Source organism: Alligator sinensis, unplaced genomic scaffold (genome assembly GCF_000455745.1).
Source record: "Alligator sinensis unplaced genomic scaffold, ASM45574v1 scaffold371_2, whole genome shotgun sequence".
Lineage (NCBI taxonomy): Eukaryota > Metazoa > Chordata > Crocodylia > Alligatoridae > Alligator > Alligator sinensis.
In genome coordinates, this window is record NW_005842707.1 from 98,876 (window position 1) to 117,578 (window position 18,703).

At 42.4% G+C, this 18,703-nt stretch overlaps 1 protein-coding gene and 1 long non-coding RNA gene across 5 annotated transcripts in view; one reads left to right on the forward strand and one right to left on the reverse strand.

Annotated features, from left to right (window-relative positions):
- Positions 1-6,935, forward strand: part of HSDL2 (hydroxysteroid dehydrogenase like 2) — a 41,766-nt gene extending 34,831 nt beyond the window's left edge. For all 3 annotated transcript variants that reach the window (XM_006034124.3, XM_025216065.1, XM_025216066.1), the window contains 5 exons: positions 24-218; positions 773-844; positions 3,774-3,971; positions 4,282-4,410; positions 5,388-6,935. In XM_006034124.3, coding sequence (XP_006034186.1) covers positions 24-218; positions 773-844; positions 3,774-3,971; positions 4,282-4,410; positions 5,388-5,500 — 707 coding nt within the window. In that variant the 3' untranslated portion in view covers positions 5,501-6,935. The remainder of the gene's footprint in view (positions 1-23; positions 219-772; positions 845-3,773; positions 3,972-4,281; positions 4,411-5,387) is intronic.
- LOC112551980 overlaps positions 5,766-18,703 on the reverse strand; it is a 36,403-nt gene continuing 23,465 nt past the window's right edge. The window contains exons 2-5 of one of the 2 annotated variants that reach the window (XR_003096341.1): positions 13,781-13,821; positions 12,014-12,160; positions 8,214-8,332; positions 5,766-5,904 (exon numbers count right to left, since the gene is read on the reverse strand). This is a non-coding gene — a long non-coding RNA (uncharacterized LOC112551980). Of the gene's footprint in view, positions 5,905-8,213; positions 8,333-12,013; positions 12,205-13,780; positions 13,822-18,703 lie in introns of those variants that run through there. The other variant, XR_003096340.1, reaches the window with a different exon arrangement.

Below are 18,703 nucleotides of genomic sequence, written 5' to 3' on the forward strand. Positions count from 1 at the left end.
TTTTCCCCCCTTAAACATTCTAGCCATATATACAGCTGCAATGGATATGCTGGGAGGACCTGGAGTGGAGAAGCAGTGCAGAAAAACTGATATTGTTGCAGATGCTGCATATTGTATTTTAACAAAACCAAAAAGTTTCACGGGAAACTTCGTTATTGATGAGCATCTATTAAAAAAAGAAGGAATCAAGAATTTTGATGTATATGCAGTTGCACCAGGTAAACAGATTTTAAGAAAAGAAATAAACTCAGTATGGGAGGTCTGGGATATAGGTAGTTAATCTATAATGATGATTATAGCCTAGTCTTTTGCTATGACCAGAGATGTTAAGTTGGGCCCATTGCCTGGTTGTCTTCTTTTGAATTTGCCTTCTTGGAAACAGTGGCTCCAGTCCTGCTAGACCTCTACCCATAAAACTTCTGCCAAGTTAAACATAAGTTAACCAAAGAAAAATGTCTTTGTATCACTTAAGCAATGTCATTTTTATCAGCCAGTGACAACTTGTTTTCTGCCATTTTTCATACTTCTAATGTGGGAGTTTCCCTCTCAACTTTATAATGCTCCAGTTCTGGTTTTTGTCCTTTCTAAAGTGGTGCAAGACTAACCAAATCTTTCTGAAAAAAATATACCAGGTATATAGCTTTACTTTGCTTTATTGACTTCTGTGTCCCTAAAGTTATATTTTTCCTAGATTCTATTCAACTGTGATAGAGATCTGATTTTTTGCCCTTCACCCTTGCTAACTCATTTTGAATTTATTTTGGAATTTCAGGTCACCCAGTGATACCAGATTATTTTTTAGATGAAGATCTTGATACTCAAGCTATGAAAATGGAAGCCCAGGGTAAGAAATGTATTAAACATGTTGAATTCACTCAATTGAACATAATTTCCAAGGATGAAATTGAAAAATCAAGATTATTGCATCTCTTCTCAAGAATTTGGTCTCGATTTAAACTACTCAGTAAAAGCTTGTTTCTCAGTTGGTATGTGTTATTTTTGAAGGCACTGGGAGAGGCTTCCCCTTATTAGGGTAAGGAAAAGAATTTTGCCTTGCACAGGACCTTCAAACCAATGTGGTACAAAAACAGTAAAGTCATTTAAAAAGGAAAAGTTAAAAGTACTCTTTGAGGGCCTACCTTACAATTTTTTGAGGGTATTATGGTCATCACCAAGTGTTCCTAGAAAAAGATTTTAATATAAAAAGTGTACTTTTCAGAAGTCATATGCAGTCCCTGTTGGTTAATTTGTTCCCTTTTTATATTAAAAAGTTTAGCATCCTTCAATGTCCAAATTAATGTAGGTGTAAACTTCCTTCTTCTGAATTTAAAATCCCATTTGGGAAAATGTTACTGTATATCCCTTCTCTTGGAAAACTGCCATTCTAGTTAATGGAAGATAAAAGTGCCCAAATTCAGCCATGACAATGTGGGCAGGTGTATCGTACAGGAGGAAGAAAGGATGAGACATATCAGTAACTACTTTTGTACTCCAGAACACTATTTGGTTTAGGAGAATGTACTGAACAAGAAGCCTGAGAGAATGTCCTCTTCCACTGTGATAATTGCATGGTTCACAAACCTCTCATTAAGCAAGGACTTGCTTACAACTCACCTTCATGTATCTTCACCTCTAACTAGGGAGCTGAGACATTGACTTAAAAGGTCACCTCTGGCTGAGCTTAGAATAAAACTGATGTCTGTCCTCTAGCAGAATCAAATCTCTGAGAGACTGTGGTGTAAGTCTTTGAAAGATTAACCCAAAACTGCATTTATATATGCTGTGTGCTAAATGTGGTTTCTCTTCTACATCTCCTTTCATGAAGCACCAACACACACGTGACTTGTACAGTCTTTAAAGTTATGATTAGGTATCATTTGTTCTACAGAATGGTCTTGTGATTAATGTTGTGTCCTGGGTCCTAGATGAGATGGGTTCTTTCCCTGGCTCTGTTATAGACAATGTAACTGCGGTTGGTCAAGTCAATTTAAACTACAGGTTTCAGTCTCATATCAATTTTTTTTTAAAAACACAAACATTTTATTATTAACAGCATGTAAGAAGTAATCACTTGCTAGGATATTCTGAGCTATTTTGGTCATTTTACCCACAATTTCAGAACCAATCTTTTAAATGTTTTTTGACAAACTACACAACCTAAGGTTAAAACTCATACACATCTTCTAATCAAAGTTGACAATCAGTGTGGTAGGATAGTGGATCTACTGATATCTTCTAAATAATTAACTCAATAGAAACATGTTGCACACTTTCAAATCATTGATGTGAAATTGTATGAAAGAGGTTATAATCACTTGTGAAAAGACCAGAGGTCAATAACAAATTCAGTTAAATGTCCAACTTTCTCTTTTGTGAATGTGTGTATGCATATTGAAGGAATTGGGAGGTGAATATGAAAGGAACATGACTGACCAAAGAATCACTGCCACTGTTACTTAGCTTTCTTCTGAGTATTATACTCTGACCAACGATGTACTTTTTCCTCACCTCAATTCTAAATTAGCAAAGTCTATGGATTTGAGGAAATCAGTTTGATTAGGGTTACCATACCTCAGGGTTTTCCCTGACTTGTCCTCTTTTTGGATCCTCCAATCTCTCTCCAGGGTGGGTTTTTTAAATTCGATCAAATGTCCCGGATTTCAGCAGCTCAGCTGTCTGGAGGGAGTGGAGGGTGGGAGGGAGAGGGAGGTGCCTGGGCCCCTGAGCAGCAGCAGGGTAGGGGAGGCAGAAGAGATGTTTGCAGGGTCCCAGCACCTGCCAAGTTCAGTTTAGTTTCTTTGCCACAGCAGAGAAGGCACCCCCAGGATCCTAACACCTGCATCTTTTTACCTATTTCTCTTGCAGCAGCATCTGATCACCATGGGGTATGGGACTGCAACTTATGGAGGGGGCTGGGTTGTACACTGCAGCCCACTGTGGGGGAAAAAGATTGCAGGGGTGGGCAGCCAGGAAACAAAGGGAGCAGGGGGCTGCAGCTTGGAGGGGAGGGGCAGGGAGCCAACTGTGGGTCCGGAGTGTGGGGCAGAGCATTGCAAGTTAGGAGTGAGGGACAGCAGCAGGACTGGGAGGGCTGTGGCTTGGGAGTGAGGGACAATGGAATGGGCAGGGCCAGGGCATTGTCATCACTGCCCCTCACAATCGTATACTACCCTCCCCCACACGCGCAACAGGTGTCCTCTTTTTTTGGAACTGGAAATACAGTAAGCCTAGACTTGATCAGCTGCCAGTCTTAACATCTGGAGCAGTGGTGCTGGCCCCAGGGGCTGGATGAGAGGCACAGGGTCAGTCTGCAGAATGCATCCCCTGCAGAGTCAGCAGGTGGGGTTGGGCCATGGATATAAACCCTGTGCTCCAGATCCAGCTGCACATCAGCCCAATCCTGCACACTGAATCCAGCCATGTCCCAGCCTATCACTACACACCCAGATCTGGCTGTGCGTCAGCCTGATCTTAAGTACAGGACTATGTTACCTGGCCCTTGGAGCCTCCTCAGAGGTCTAGAAATTTGGTAGCAGGGGAGTTGCAATTAATACTGCCGCCTTTCCCCACCACCAAATTTCTGGACCTGTAGGGAGCCCCATGGGCTGGATGACATGGCTCTGTGGTCTGGATCTTGCTCGTAGATCAGAGGTTGACTGCCCATGATCTAGAACATTGCTGGTGTTTTAAAATACATTATATATACTTGTCTAAGCAGATTTCTAGAGATAAAGTATAATAAAGCATGTACTTAGCACTTTGTACATTTTTAGGTGCTTCCTCAGGATTCAGAGAGGAGAAGAAAGCAGATGGAGCCAAGCATACAGGACCGGAGGGGAGCCAGATTAGCTTAGAAACAAGTACAGCTAAGCCTTCGGGGTCTGTTGCAGAAACATTTAAAATTATTGAGGGAATAATTAATGAAGATGTTGTAAAATCCACCCAAGGTGTCTTTCTATTTGAGTTATCCGGTAAGGAGGAGGTTCTTTTGTTGAATCCCAATATGCATAAGCTTACAGTAAAATTCATTTTGTGTTTTCATGGCTTATCCAAAGGTGCAGTGAAAAATGATGACTTGTGCTTGACATCTTCCATGTGATGGAGGAGGATGTGGAACTTCTTAGTTTATGCAACACAAAACTGTTTAAAAAAAACTTAGCAGTTTATGAAAACTGCTATCAAAACTGCTATCTTTTTCCACACTGACATGAATGCTCATCTTGCAGACAGTGTGACTCTTACCTAATGTGCTGTAACTTGTTTCCATTGCCTTCTATGTAGGTGAAGAGGGAGGAACTTGGTACATTGATCTTAAAAACAAAGGTGGGAACACAGGGTCTGGAGAGCCTCCTGTGAAAGCTGATGTAATTATGAGCATGTCCAGCAATGACTTTGTGAAAATGTTCACAGGTGGGTAGTAGCTAGAGTTATTTCTGTGATTCACTGATCATTAGAGGTTCCTTTCATTGTAGATACGTGACTAGAAGTCTTTGGGTTTTGGTGGCTAAGTACAATATTACTCCCCAAATCTTTCCTGACCTTTATACTACTGAACTGAGAATATATAAAGGGTGGAACTACCATTATTTTAACATCTACTTACAAGTCTTCCTTTTCCTTCCCAACCCTTTAGATGTTTCAGAAAGAGCCAACTGACCTATTGATCTTTGTTTGTGCCTCTCTTGTTTAAATAATCTCTCTGAATTGTGTACACTTAAGGCTTGCAGAATATACTACATCCAGAAAATACACAAATGATTGCTTGTTCAGATGCGCTTACATCAAGTGTTTCAGCACTTGCCTATAAGTTAGTTTCGTTGATTGAAAACTTGGTTCTGCTGAGCTTTTTTGGAATCATAGGCTGGATGCAGACTTGCAAGCATGTGTGTTTCTGTGGGGACAATGTTGAGCTTGTTTGGAAGAGGAAAAAAATTTAAATGTTAGTTTGATCCTAGCATATCTTCAAAACAGAAGAGAAGTGTAAATGAATCATTTGCAGAGTTGTCCATTATTTAAATAAATCAGTCATAGTTATAAATTCCACCAAAAAAACACTATAGAAATGGGTGGATGAAGGAAAACTCCCCAAAACAAATATTGTTTAAGTGCTCTGCTGAATCAGGTTTTATTAATTTTGCACACGTACTGAACCTGTTGCTAAATTGGCCCCAGAGAGCGGAAAACATTTAATCAAAGAGCAGCATAATTTGACCTTCTTACCATGGCCAAAAATCACCTAGATACATTAAAGGGAGCTCTCAACAGCTTTGGTAGACTTCAGTTTTTGTAAATGTTGTTATTGATGTGTAGGGAGAGGGGGGATGTTTTTGTGGAGAGAGGATTTGCATACGTTTTTCATGCTGATATTTTTATTCCCTTCTTTGTAGGCAAGTTAAAGCCAACCATGGCTTTTATGTCAGGAAAACTGAAGATTAAAGGAAACATGTCATTAGCACTAAGATTGGAAAAATTGGTGTCCCAGCTTGGCTCCAAACTGTGAGGAGAAAGCCTTATTGTATAGAACATCGGCCTTTTAAATAAAAATGGCAACACTGTTTAAAATATGTAATTCTTGCTTTTTTCTGCTATAATATGAAAAATGTGGATTTGGCCTGATGAAACATGGAATTATTTGAGGGAGAATAACTTGATGATATAATTAGGGCAACAGATCTATCATGTGTTTTCAAAATTCCCCTAGTCAATGCAGTCCTGCAGCCAGTCTGGAGATTGCGGTTCCTCTCTCTTCTCTCTCTTGGACTTAAGCTTCTCTTCCATACCTTGATCAGTAGACTTCTAAAGAGGCCTTGGAGATTTTCTTCAAAGCCAGTTGATCATATTCAAGCAATAAAGAATGGAAGTCGCACTGAAAGGCCATTAGTTGCTCCCTCTCTTCTCCTTGGGCTGAAGAGACAAAGGATTGAAATTAATTTGCTTTTGTAGTCTTACAAGTCCATGTGATTAGCTTGGCAGTTTTAAATTATCCTTTTTTCTGTACACCCACTATAAAGATCTGAATGGATGACTTGGTCATTTGGGTTTTTTAATGTTTTAAAGAAATATTCTGTCCCAGGCCTTTAACTGTGAAACTTGATTTCTACTAAGGAATTCTTAAATTTGACATAGACGCTTTTGGTAAAATTGTACTCGGCAAAATCCAAAGTATAAACCGTTGTTGCTGGGGATATCAAGTTCTTCCACTTGGACTCATGGGCAAAATCCAGATCCACCTCCAGGGATGAGACAAGTGGCAGTGGCATTTAACCCTATAGCTACCTGAGTCACAGTGTTGGCTCAGGCAGGCAAAGGGGTTAGCATTGCCATCACTTGCCTCACACCTCTGCCAAAACAAGTCCCCACTGTACCCATGATTTCAGTGGCAGGGCAAGCAATGGTGATGTTACTCCTTGCTACTGTCTCAGTTCAGGGAGCCATGGAGATTGCTGCTGCTCGCCCCACTGCCAGAATCCCTGCCTCTTCCCCTTACAGGCTGGATGTCTAGTGCCCCTGGTCTAAATAATTTAGTCAAATACCAATGCTTTTTAAAGGGAATACGTTAAATTTGTCCAATTTTGAGAGTGAAAACTCTTGCTTGGCCAACACTTTAAATGAGTTGTAATAAGCTAATATTTGTATCTGTATACAAACTTGTCTGTAGCAATGAACAGGAAAGGCAGTGGCCTAAGACCCAGGATACCCAGTTTCTATTGTAAGTTCTGCCACTAGCCTGTGAGATGGCTTTGGGTGCGTCATGATAGTACTCTGTGCCTCAGTTTCCCTATCTGTGAAATGGGAATAATGATACTGACCTCCTTTTGTAAAGCACTTTGATTTAATGATGTAAAACAGTTATAACTAGTTTCAAATAAGGAATAGACTTGTCTTTAAATAACTTACTACTATAAAAATATTAAAATTCTGAAGTTCCAGTGAAATTTGTCTTGTTATTGAAATTGTCATCCGTAAAGAGCACTCTGTTTGATATTCTTTGTGTAACATATCCTGAATGAACCCTCATGTTCACACAAACTATTTTTCCAATGATCACATACATGTATGAAGCATGTTTCTAAATCCAGTTGTACAACCCTACAGAAAGTAAGAGCAAGGGTACTTATTTTTTTTTATTACTTGAGCATCAGCATGATTCCTTTAACAGCCCTGCCTGACTCCAGGATTTCTCAAGGACAGCTGACTGGTTAGTTGTATACCTTCCTGTGGAAGAAATCAAACTTCGCGTTGTGGTTGTATCAGAATTGACAGAGCCATCTTGGTTTATTTAGAGCTGTACAAGTGATCACAAGGAGGGTTCTCAAAGGAACTCTGATCTCTATAAGTTTATAAGCATATTTATACTTTAGACAGCGAGAAAAGATGCAGGGTTCAGACACAACCTTGAAGAAACAGGAAGAAGTTGATCATTTGTTTGTCACACGTAGGCAGTTTGCTTATTCAGCAAACACATTGTGTTTTGGGAACAGCTATCAGTTTCTGGTTCCCGGAAAGGAGGAGGTTAACATCTGCACACAGAGATTAATATATCAAGACAAAACAAGGCATGAAGGTTTTTCCTTATCTTAGAACATTTTGAAAACATAGCATCAGCATCTTTTTCTCTTCTCTTTCTCTCTCTCTGTCTCTCTTCTTTGTCAAGTAAGAGACCTGATTAAACTTATTTCCGCATTCCCCCCTTTTGGGCCTTTTTTTGGCCCAACATGTTAGATATTTATAGCCATGAGCCTTTTAACTTCTAATTTTTCTTTCTCTTTACCTTACGCTATTTTAACATACATATTATACACTTTGTTTCTTTGCACAGAGGTTAACAAGCTATTTTGCATTTGCTTAGCAGCACAACTTAAGCAGCATCGTATTAGCATAAATACTAGGCATACTCCAAAAAAAATAACAAACAGTATGAACAGACCATGAATAACTGTAGAGCCCAAGGAACTAAAAATGGAGCTGAACCAAGAACTTAAATTCCAACTGTCTGACTCGTGCAATTTGGCTGTTTCTTTCTGAATATGTGCAGTCAAAACCTGAATTTCTTCTGAGTTATCGGGAATATAAGTACAACATTCCTTACCTATTAAAGCACAGACTCCTCCTTTACTGGCTAAAGTGAAGTCTAGAGCCATAAGATTTTGCAAAACAATGGTTCACAGCGCTTGGGACAGTTGGTCTAAAGAATCTGCAGTATCATTACTTACTTGTTCTAATATATTAGCTAACAGTCTTATTTCTTTAATGGTCCTGGCCACACCATACATTGGAAACATCATAGCACCAAATCGTTCTTCAGTGATTTCTCTTTTTTTTTGTAACTGCTCTGGAAGGAAGGGAAGACAGATGTCAAATAGCTTGTGTAATATGTCCAATATAACATGATCCTGACCAGTTGCCAGGCAACCAAAAATATGCATGATCTCCGCAAATATAATAAGTTCCATTATATGCCACCCATTTCTTGTTTTGAGCATGAGTACTATTTAAAATGATGGTTGGTGCCTGTGCTGTTAAAAGTTATCTTTCCGTATCCCTTAATTTCAAGGCGCACATTATTGTTCATTGAAGAACAATCAATAGTATAATTACAGGTACTAGTTCCTACCCATCTGGTACCATTATATTTGTAACACAAAAATCCGGGAGCTTTTCTAGCTAACTGGATACGTGCAAATGGAGCAGGATCAGAAGAGGGAGGAAGATGTTGGGAAAAGGCCTGATTTGACCAAAATCCTTAACACCCACTGTAGTTGTGCTGTGGGTCATACATATCACAAAAGCCGGTCCAATTAAGGGATAAAGCAATCATGGGCACCCCTGTCATTGTACTAGGAGGCAAGTGGGAACATACCCAACATTTAGAAAATTTAAATCCTTTGCATATTGATAAGACAGTTGAAGAAAAGTGTTTTGGTGAGCATGCCAGTGTGGGAGTGATCTTTTTGACCTGTTTTGAAGCCTAGTCTGATTTACAAAGTTTCTTTTGACTGGTGAGTCTTTAAGTTCATATAAGATGATCCAATAGGAAAGACTGAGAAGTACCCAGGTCATGACTAACCAACCCCGCCTCCGGAACCAGGAACTAGGTAGAGGCCTTTTTCCTTTCCCGAAGGGCATAGTGGTGTCATTGGGGTACATCTTCGCTCTGTAGTGGCAAATCCTCTTTGCTCTGTAATCGGGACAATGATACCTTGCTTCAAAAGGGCCGTTATAACAGGGTGTATCCCTTCTTCGGCTTCTGGGCATAAAGGGTATTGAGCAACTTTAGGTAACGGCTTAGCTGGATTTAATCTAATTTTTACAGACTGGGCAGTATGGATTTGCCCTACTTCATTAGGATGTTGGGACCAGAGAAACAGAGGGACAGCCTTTATGATTTCCTCTTGTAACACAGAAAGATTAGGGGACTCGGGCTCAGGAGGTGAGCTAGCTAGGGTAGCAAGTACAGCCATTAACACAGGGAACATCTAAATAAACACCATTAGGAGAACAATAAATAGTACAGCCAAATTTACAAAGCAAATCTCTGCCTAACAAATTAACAGGAGAACAAGGACTGAGGAGAAAGGCACCTACCAACTATGAAACTATGTTGATCAGAAACAGGACCAAGAAAAACATGTAAGGGTTGGGAAACAGGATGAGGAACTATCTGATTTGAAATTCCTACAGCGTTTACAACAGCAGAGGAGAGGGGAGTTATAGAAAATTCTTCAGCTCGGAGAGTAGAGCGACTTGTGCTGGTGTCTACTAAACATTTTGTAGGAGTGCCATTTATTAAACCATAAACAAAGGGATCCTCTTGATTAAGTGAGAGAAGCGGGGCTGTGATGATGTTATCATTCCTCAGGCTGTCCTAACAGGAGGCTCCTTGATTCGGGATGGAGAATTGAGTGAGAGGAGGTGGTGGTGGGTCAAATGTCATCCCCGGCCGGCCAGGCTGGTAAGGACATTGAGCCTTCCAGTGTCCTGGTTGGCCACAATAATGACAACTGTCATTATTTTGGGACTGAAATTCTCCTCGTCCCATCCCACGACCATGTCCCCTGCCTCTGAATTGTCCTCGATGGAAACCTCGGCTTCTACCTCTGTCTAAAGTCTGTATTTGTAAAGACATTAGCTTAGTTTCCATGGATTCCTTTTTCTTTTCTTGGCAAACTGTACAATGATTAGCAATGGTGACTAGTTCTGTAAGCGTCTTAGTTAGCCAACCTACAACAATTGTATACAGCTGTTCCTGGACTTTAGAAAGAAGACCTTGGACAAAAGCGGCGGCAACTGCTTCTGGGGCAGTTTCAGCTGCATCTTCAATGCCAGAAGTCTTTCAAGTGCAAGTTTCAAGCGATCCATGTAGTCTGCTAGGGATTCTCCTTTATTTTGCTTACAGTTATTTATTTTGGCTCAGTCAGTTTTCCTGGGGCAGATTTTAAGCACGGCCTCAAGAAGGCGTTCTCAGGCACCTACTAAGCGACCTCCCATACAGGGGTCTTGAGGAGGCCAATTAGCCTATTTGATGAGGTGGTTATGGACCTCAGAGGGCAGAACACTTCTCATTAATTGGTTTAAATCCACCCATGTTGGTTCATAACAATTGATTACAGTTCCCAATTCATCTCTAAACTTCTGGGGTTCTTCCCTGATATTGGGGAATTGCTTAACAAGGTTTAGGAGATGTCCAGGGGGCATGGACTGTGACTGTAGTTTCCCCATTTGGACCCTGCCCTGGGGTTGGCGTAAAGGCATAAGATGAGTCTTTTTCACTTTTAAAGGTGGGACTGGACCATATCGGGTGCCGAACCTTAAATAAGAGGAGGTTGAGGCTTCAGGAGACAGATGCCATGTCTCCGGTGGCCGCGGGCATGCCCCGAGGGCAGATGATGGTTGTTGAGTGATGGTTTCCTGATGGGGTGGGCTGATTCTGCAGAAAGTATCTATTTGGTTACTATGAACTTCCTCGGGTTCAAATTGTGCCTGGTATGGGGGTAGCACACTAAAAAAATCAATTATGTCTTCTACAGATTCATTCTCAGTCAATTGTGGATAAAGTTGTGTTGGTGCTGATGGTGCTGTTGATGGGGGATCCCCTATTGGTGCATTTTTCTGTTTTAATGCCTTTATCTGAAATTTTAGTTTTTCTTGGGAGCCCTTAAGGCTCCGAACTTGAGATTCTTGATGTCTTTTGGAAGCTTCTGCATACCAATCAAAAAATGTGTCCCACTGAGTCTGTGGCATTTTACTGCCTCTTGACTCAAGGGCTCCACAAAGATGAATGATTTTACTTAAATCAAATGTTCCCTCCAGGGGAAACTGCAAGCTAGAATCATCTCTGGTATACCAATTCCATTTGTCTAGAAACTTACAACTTTTATGGCCATAGTGTGTGTACATGTACAATGCTGGAGTCCCTTTTGGCGGGGCCGGTATGTCTTTAGTCCCTCTGCTCCCCATGTCTTTAAGCTCAACTCACACAGGTCTTTCACACAGGAGAGGCTTATTGAGGATGTCCGGTCAGGTCGTGAGATTTGCTAGTGGCACAGGAATGCTGTGGCTAGTGTCCAAAGACAAGACTCCGCAGAAACAGCACACAATGCAGTTACTCACTGTTAGACACAGCTCATTCATGAAAGTGGGGGTAGGGAAAATTTGTCACGCAACCCTGATCTCCTTCAGTCCAAGAGTTTCCACCTTGCACCCTTGCTTTCGAAGAGCAGGCAGAACAAGTATGGCGTCCTGGGGGCGGCTGCACAAGGTTTCCACTCCTAGCTTCAGAAAGACCTCATAGTTCTTTACAGAACTTAACTCAATTCACACGGGGAAACACATTCACTGACAACAGCAACACAATTTCAAACTCTTTTCTACTCACAGTTCCTACTTACATAGTGGGTCTGACCATTCTGGCAACAAAAGGGTTGGATAGGGTAAGCCTCAAGCAGCGAACAGGCAGACACACAGGCAGTCTCTCACTGAAAAGACCCAATAGAGATTTCAAAAGGTCACTTACCTTAGTTTGGTGCCGGGGCATCAGTCCATATCTCAACCAATCACTCCAGGCGTCCCTATCAGAGTCACGGCCCCAAATTGAGGAAGAAATAAAACTTCGCGTTGTGGTTGTATCAGAATTGACAGAGCCATCTTGGTTTATTTAAAGCTGTACAAGTGATCACAAGGAGGGTTCTCAAAGGAACTCTGAACTCTATAAGTTTACAAGCGTATTTATACTTTAGACAGCGAGAAAAGATGCAGGGTTCAGACAAAACAACCTTGAAGAAACAGGAAGAAGTTGATCATTCGTTTGTCACACGTAGGCAGTTTGCTTATTCAGCAAACACATTGTGTTTTGGGAACAGCTATCAGTTTCTGGTTCCTGGAAAGGAGGAGGTTAACATCTGCACACAGAGATTAATATATCAAGACAAAACAAGGCATGAAGGTTTTTCCTTATCTTAGAACATTTTGAAAACATAGCATCAGCATCTTTTTCTCTTCTCTTTCTTTCTCTCTGTCTCTCCTCTTATCCAAGTAAGAGACCTGGTTAAACTTATTTCCACATTCCTAAACCCTAGTATCTAACAAGAAGACAAACCTTTTGTTTCTATGCTTTTCTAGCTGGGCCTCTAGTTAATAAATAAGCTTTGTACTAATACTTTACCTGATTTTTGCCTACCTTACTTGTATATTAGGTAACTTAACTCTTGGACAAAATGGCTAGTAGCTAATAACTGCCTAGTATTTATGGCATTGGCATCTGTAGAACACTGTCCAGTTTCCTCCTCTGAAATAGTGATCGTGTTGGAAATGTATGTATCCTTCTTGTTTGCTGTCTTACACAGCTGAAGATAACCTATAAATCTGAAAAGGGGAAACCAAAATTTGCAGGCATATCTTAAAAAGAAGCATTGGCATAAGATGTGTTGATACCACGCAGCCACGCATGCTGTTGCAGTGGCCTCCGTTCACACTGTGTCATCACAGTGCTGCAAACTACGTTGCTAGCCTGCTGGATACAGTGCCATCCAGATTGGTGGGACTTTGTAGTCAAATGCCCAGAATTCCCTTTGATCTAAATCAGTGGTGCCAAGCTCACCTGAGGCCCTGGGACATGGGGCTTCTTGCAAGGCAGATCTGGCCCAGGGCCTGGGGACAGCCACTGTTGTCACTGTGGCAGCAGATCTGGCAATGGGTCCAGACATGATGGGTCTGGAAATGGGGGTGTGCCACAATGGGGCGAGTTTGAGAGCAGCTGCAGCAGTGAGCCTAGCTCACCACCAGTGATCATGGCCAAAGGGCCCTGAATTCTGCAGAAGGTCACACCCTATAACTTATGGTGGTAGCCCAAAGGCCCTATGTTTGAAACACCTGATCTAGATCATAATTCATCTCCCTTTCTCATGCCATTTCTGAACTGCCTGCTGTAAACATATGCGATGTGGAAGACTGCAGTGCCCCTCTCCATTTTCAGGACAAGACATGATCCTGCTCTACTGGAGCAGCATACAGAAGGAGATAGACTTGCCTATGAAGACAGAAGCTTGTTAAACATATTTGCTCAGTTCAGCAATATTTTTATATTTTCATCTAGCAAGCACTGAATAATGGGACATGGCTGCAACAAAAAGTTGTATTGCTGTGGGAAATGGAGGAATGAGATATGGCTATTAAGAGTGTTAAATTAATGTGATACTTTCTTCATTAATTTTTTTTAAATCGGGTTCAATACCAGACAGCACTGCCTTCAGCACCAAATAACATTGAAAAAAACACTGCCTACCTTTTCTAATTGCAGTCAGTTAACTTTCAATGTTTTGGTATCTGCAAGAAAAAGGATTAGTCAACTTCTTGCAAAGGCTGTTTATGTACAAAGAATGAGGTAAATGCAGGTGACCAGCCCACAACATTACTAAATTCCAGGCTTGAAAATAACCACTCATTTTACTTTTTCAGGAAAGGTGTGCCAAAAGTCTCCAGATTTTTTTGCTGTGCAACTTGAGTCCCCTCCAGGTCAAAAGCTTCTTAGAAGTATTATCTATTCAGTTGGTTGCCAGTTAGAAGAAACTGGTATAGGTCTATGGTATACACAGCTTGTTTCAGCTTCAGTCAACTTTATTTAAATTCTGGCTTCATTTCTGTATGTTTTTTTAATAGTTATTTTGACAAAATTATATTCTATTAAATGTTCAATATGCAAATTATGGGCACAGTTTGGACAAAATTGTGTTTGTCTTTATGTGCCCAAACAGCAGCTTTGTAGCTGTTTAAGGTGACCATTTTTGGAAGTTATGCACGGATTGCAATTTTATATTACCCCTGCACTGCGGACACGCAAGCGTGTGTTTGCACACTAAGCATGCACAGTGCTTTAACCACCTCTACCTCACTTTTCATAGGACATAAGAATATATTGAATGGGGCAGGTTAGACAATATACAGTACCCTCTCCAGTATTTCTTCTGAAGCTGACCCCCTGAAGAAGATGTATGGGATGAGGAGGAGGAGGGCAAACCAGAGGATGTTGTGGTTCATTGAGCTGGATCGTGTTCTGGAAAGGCACTGGTTTCTAGCCCGAAGCCTTGCTTCTAGTGGGTGGAAAGTTTTGAGTTGTACTGGAGAGGACACCTAGCTTAAGCCATGACAATTAGAGCACCCTGCTGGGAAATCGGGTATACATTCAAACTCCCCTCTGAAGAGATGGGGCGTAGAACGTAGGTCTCTTGCTTCCGGGGTGAGTGCTCTAGGGCATGTGTAGACGAAATGGGCGGTCTAAATTGAAGCAGTGGGTTTTAAAAAACACCACTTAAATTTAGGTCTGATTAAACCCCTGTGTCAGGCACACACCCTGCTGACTCACTTGCCTCTCCAGTGGGGAGGGGAGAGTGAGTTGCTGGCAGGTGGAGCAGTCCCTGTGCTGCGGGGAGGGAGGTAGCCTGCCTTCCTGGGCTGCTGCCAGGCTGCCTGCAGGGTTTCCTGCAGAGCCCCTGCGTTGCATGGAGCCTGGTGCTTCGCTCCACAGCTGTAGGGGCAGCAAACTAAAACTCCTTGTAGGAGTTTTAGTTTGCTGTGCCCTGAGTCATTTAAGGTGCATGACGCCTCTGAATTTCCTACAGCAGCTAGAATTAATATGCAATATGCTGCCAATGTGTGCAAACACAGACAGCTTTAAAGCAGTGCAAAAGCATTTAGCCCACTTTAAAGTGTCGTGTGCACACACACCTCTAGCCCCTAGGCTACTGGGGTTAAACAATGGGAGGAGTCTCTGCCTGTCCAGCCACATATGTGTTTGGCCACTGCATAGCCTACTGTATGATCAAACTGGCTTTTTAATTATTTGATCACGTGCTGTCTCTTCCATCAGCTGTGTAGAGGCTGAGGCAGTTACCTTATAAGACCTCTGCCTCATTTTTCATAGGACATGAGTGTATTGAATGAGGCAAGAGATTTGGGGAAGAGAAAAGATTGGCCCCTGCCCCCAGAAGCGGGGAGTGGTAGAACCGAACGCCTCAAGAAACATCTGGAAGAATTTTCTGACCATGATTGGAAGATGGCATTATTTTCCTAGCCTCAGAAGTGTTCTTGCTGAAACTCCCCTCCTGGCCCCTCCCAAACAAACAGCCTCAGGCAGATGCCCAGCTTGGAAATTTTCAATCCAAATGCTTAAGACTGTCAAAGTTGTAAGCAATTGAAATATGGTCCTTGTAATGTTATGGGTCAGGCAGTGCTACCTGCTCAGTCTGGAGCAAAATGTTGAATTTAAAATGTGTTTTGATTTTTTTTTTCTTTTTTTTTTTTTTGGTACGGCAATCATAAATAAATCCTGTTAGTTCCTTTACCACGGTTGGAGAATAGCCATCATGAAGCATTTTCGTTTAGTCTCACATTTCTCTCACTTTTCCAGTAGTCCTCCTTAAGCCTTAAAAAGTGAGAATGAATGCCTTTATTTTCACATAAAGTGTGAAATGAACCTCTTCAGAGAGATCATTTCCACTTCAAGCCCTGGGTAGATTTTCATGAAAAAGCCTCTTGTAACTTTCTTAGGCATGTGGTGTCTGTGTACGCTGAACCTTTCTTGTTTTTTTCTTAGAGAGACTTAGCTATGACCTTTCAAGCTATGGCCTTGTATTCAAAAGCTTGCCTAACTTTATCCCAATCATGCTGCTGGTCTAAAAAAGATACCACCCACAAAAAATTATTGCAGAGTCACTTAGGTCCATTTATTCTGGAGTCACCAGTCTTCAGGGACTTGTTTACACACACACCGGCTCTCTCCCTGCCTCCTAGGGCCCATCTGTGCTGCAGCAGCTGTGGAGCTGGAGGAGAAAAGGACTGGGCACTCTCTACTCCAGGGGTAGGCAACCCCCAGCACAGGTGCCAGAGTGTGGCACACAAAGGCATTTTGGTTGGCACGTGTGCCTCGGAGCAGACAGCAGGGAAGGGGCCGGGGCTGTGCTGCCATAACAAGGATTGGGCCACTCATGGCTCCCCCACTGTCTGCCCCAGCACACCAACATCTTACAAGTCAAGGTTGTGGGTGCTTTTAGCACTCTGCCCCAAAATGTTGTTGACCCCTGCTCTACTCCAAATCCATGGAGGTGCTCCAGAGTTGGAAGTTCAATGAAGAAGCTGCCTTGGACTTGTCCCCAGTGTTTGTTTTTAGGGTCGCTGGAGACCAGGGGCTTGAAAACAGGTGCCTGGAGCAGCCTCATGGGTGCATTTCTAGCTTTGAAATGTGTCAACGGGTTTGACTAGGCAGGGCCCACTCAGTCATCCTCAGGACCTACTAGGGACATGGCACAGACCCCCAGAACAATGGCTCTCAATGTTTTTAGGCTCGAGGCACCACATAGAAAATGGCAGCTCTTAGCTTTCACTCATTTTTTAACCACAAAAAATAATAGGGCAATCCTGTTGCAAAGAACTCAGAAAGCCCACAGCAAATCAGAAAGTTGTTGGGTTTTTTTAATGGATGGCCTCCTCTTTGAAATCTCTTGATTAGATCACTGCTCTAGATGCTCAAACTCAAGTATGGAAACCTGTCATGAGTCATAGCTATAGAGCTCTTCTCTTTAGGCCCCAGGGAGTGTTCACAGATGACTTAATCAAATTTTGGAAAACATTGACTTAAAAACAAAAAAAATTTCACTAACATTTCTAGCTTTGATAAATAGAAACATTAAACCAATTTGACTACCACCCCTGCTCTTTTCCAAATCTCTCTTGCTGCTTCAGTGGACACATCTACATGTGAAATTAATTTGACTGAATAAATTTCAGTGTTGACAAGCACTATCCTATGGAGGCATGTATTAGTCTACCATGGCCTAATAGGGCTGCATGTGTAAATGCTGAGACTTAACTGAGGAGCTAATTAGGCAACAGTAAACATCATGTGTAGCTTCACCTAGTGACACTTTTGCACACAGCCACAGCCAGCTAAAACAATTTAACAATAGCCTGGTTCTGTGTAGCTACTAGAGGGGGTTCTAAACCTGGGGTGTTCGGTATGAAGAGAACACTCCCTTCTGCCAAATTCTCCCTGGTTTTTAAAGGTACTGATCGGCATGGTTCGCACACAGCAACTGGCAGAGTGATTTCACTGGGGAGAATGCATTTACTTACAGAGTCTGGCAGGAAGGGACTGTTCTTGTTTTGAGGGGTGTTCTTGCTATACTTGTCACGGGAGCAGTGGCCACATAAATATAGCAGTCGCTTCATCTCCCTGCCCAGCATAGATTGAAACAGGAAATGACAATAGTGCGAGAAAGGGATAGAAAGTAAGTAGAACATAGAGCCTTTCACCAGAGAAAGGCATGTGTCAGGTTCCCAGAACCTGGCTGTAATGCAACAAACCACCCCAACTGCCTGCATCTGTTGTAGCCCTTACTAATCAAATGGAGTTGGTGCATCAGATCCCACCACACCTAATTATTGGTGGACGGGGCACCTGAGAATGTGATCCGGGGCTCCCCCTGCACTGGCAAGTAGCAAACTCTCATATCTCAGAGACTGACTTATCTGATGGGACTTCCAGTTGCAGAGGCACATGGGACACCCCTGTGCCTGGAGCCCAGATAAGCAGACGGGGCTCCCAGCCATGGGGATGTGTCCCTACACCTGGGAGCCCCATCAGCTGCAGGCTCCAGGCTCAGGGGCACAAGAGGAAAAATGTCTTTCATACAAGCAATAGATTGTCTAACTGGAGGTTAGTTCTCTTTTGGAGGACAAAGTGAGCAAAGATGATGAAAACTTTTATTGGAAGAGGATGGATTCTTTTGTAGTTTAAAGAAGTTTCATAACCAGTGTGACAAACTGTCTGGGTAACCCTAGAAGCCCCAAACCTCAAGCTACAATCAGCTGATGGGGCTCCCAGCCACAGGGGAGCCTCTGGCCACATCATTAATGGCATGATAGGAACCAACATGTCATGCTGGGTCATAGGTGACCAGGTCTGGAGGGTTGCCTCAGGGTCAGGAGAAACAACAGAAGTCTGAGGGAAGCATGTCAAGTCAGAGCATAGGGAAGCTAGAAGCCAGGAGAGATTCATTTGGGGAACCAAGTCAGAGATCCAGAGGGTGAGGCAGAGCACCGAGTCAGGAGGCTAGCCAGGACAGGTGTCCAGGAGATGAAACCAGAACTTGGTCAGGTATCCAAAGGGTCAGTCCAGACTCAGGGTCTGTTGACACTCTGGGTCAGGTATCTG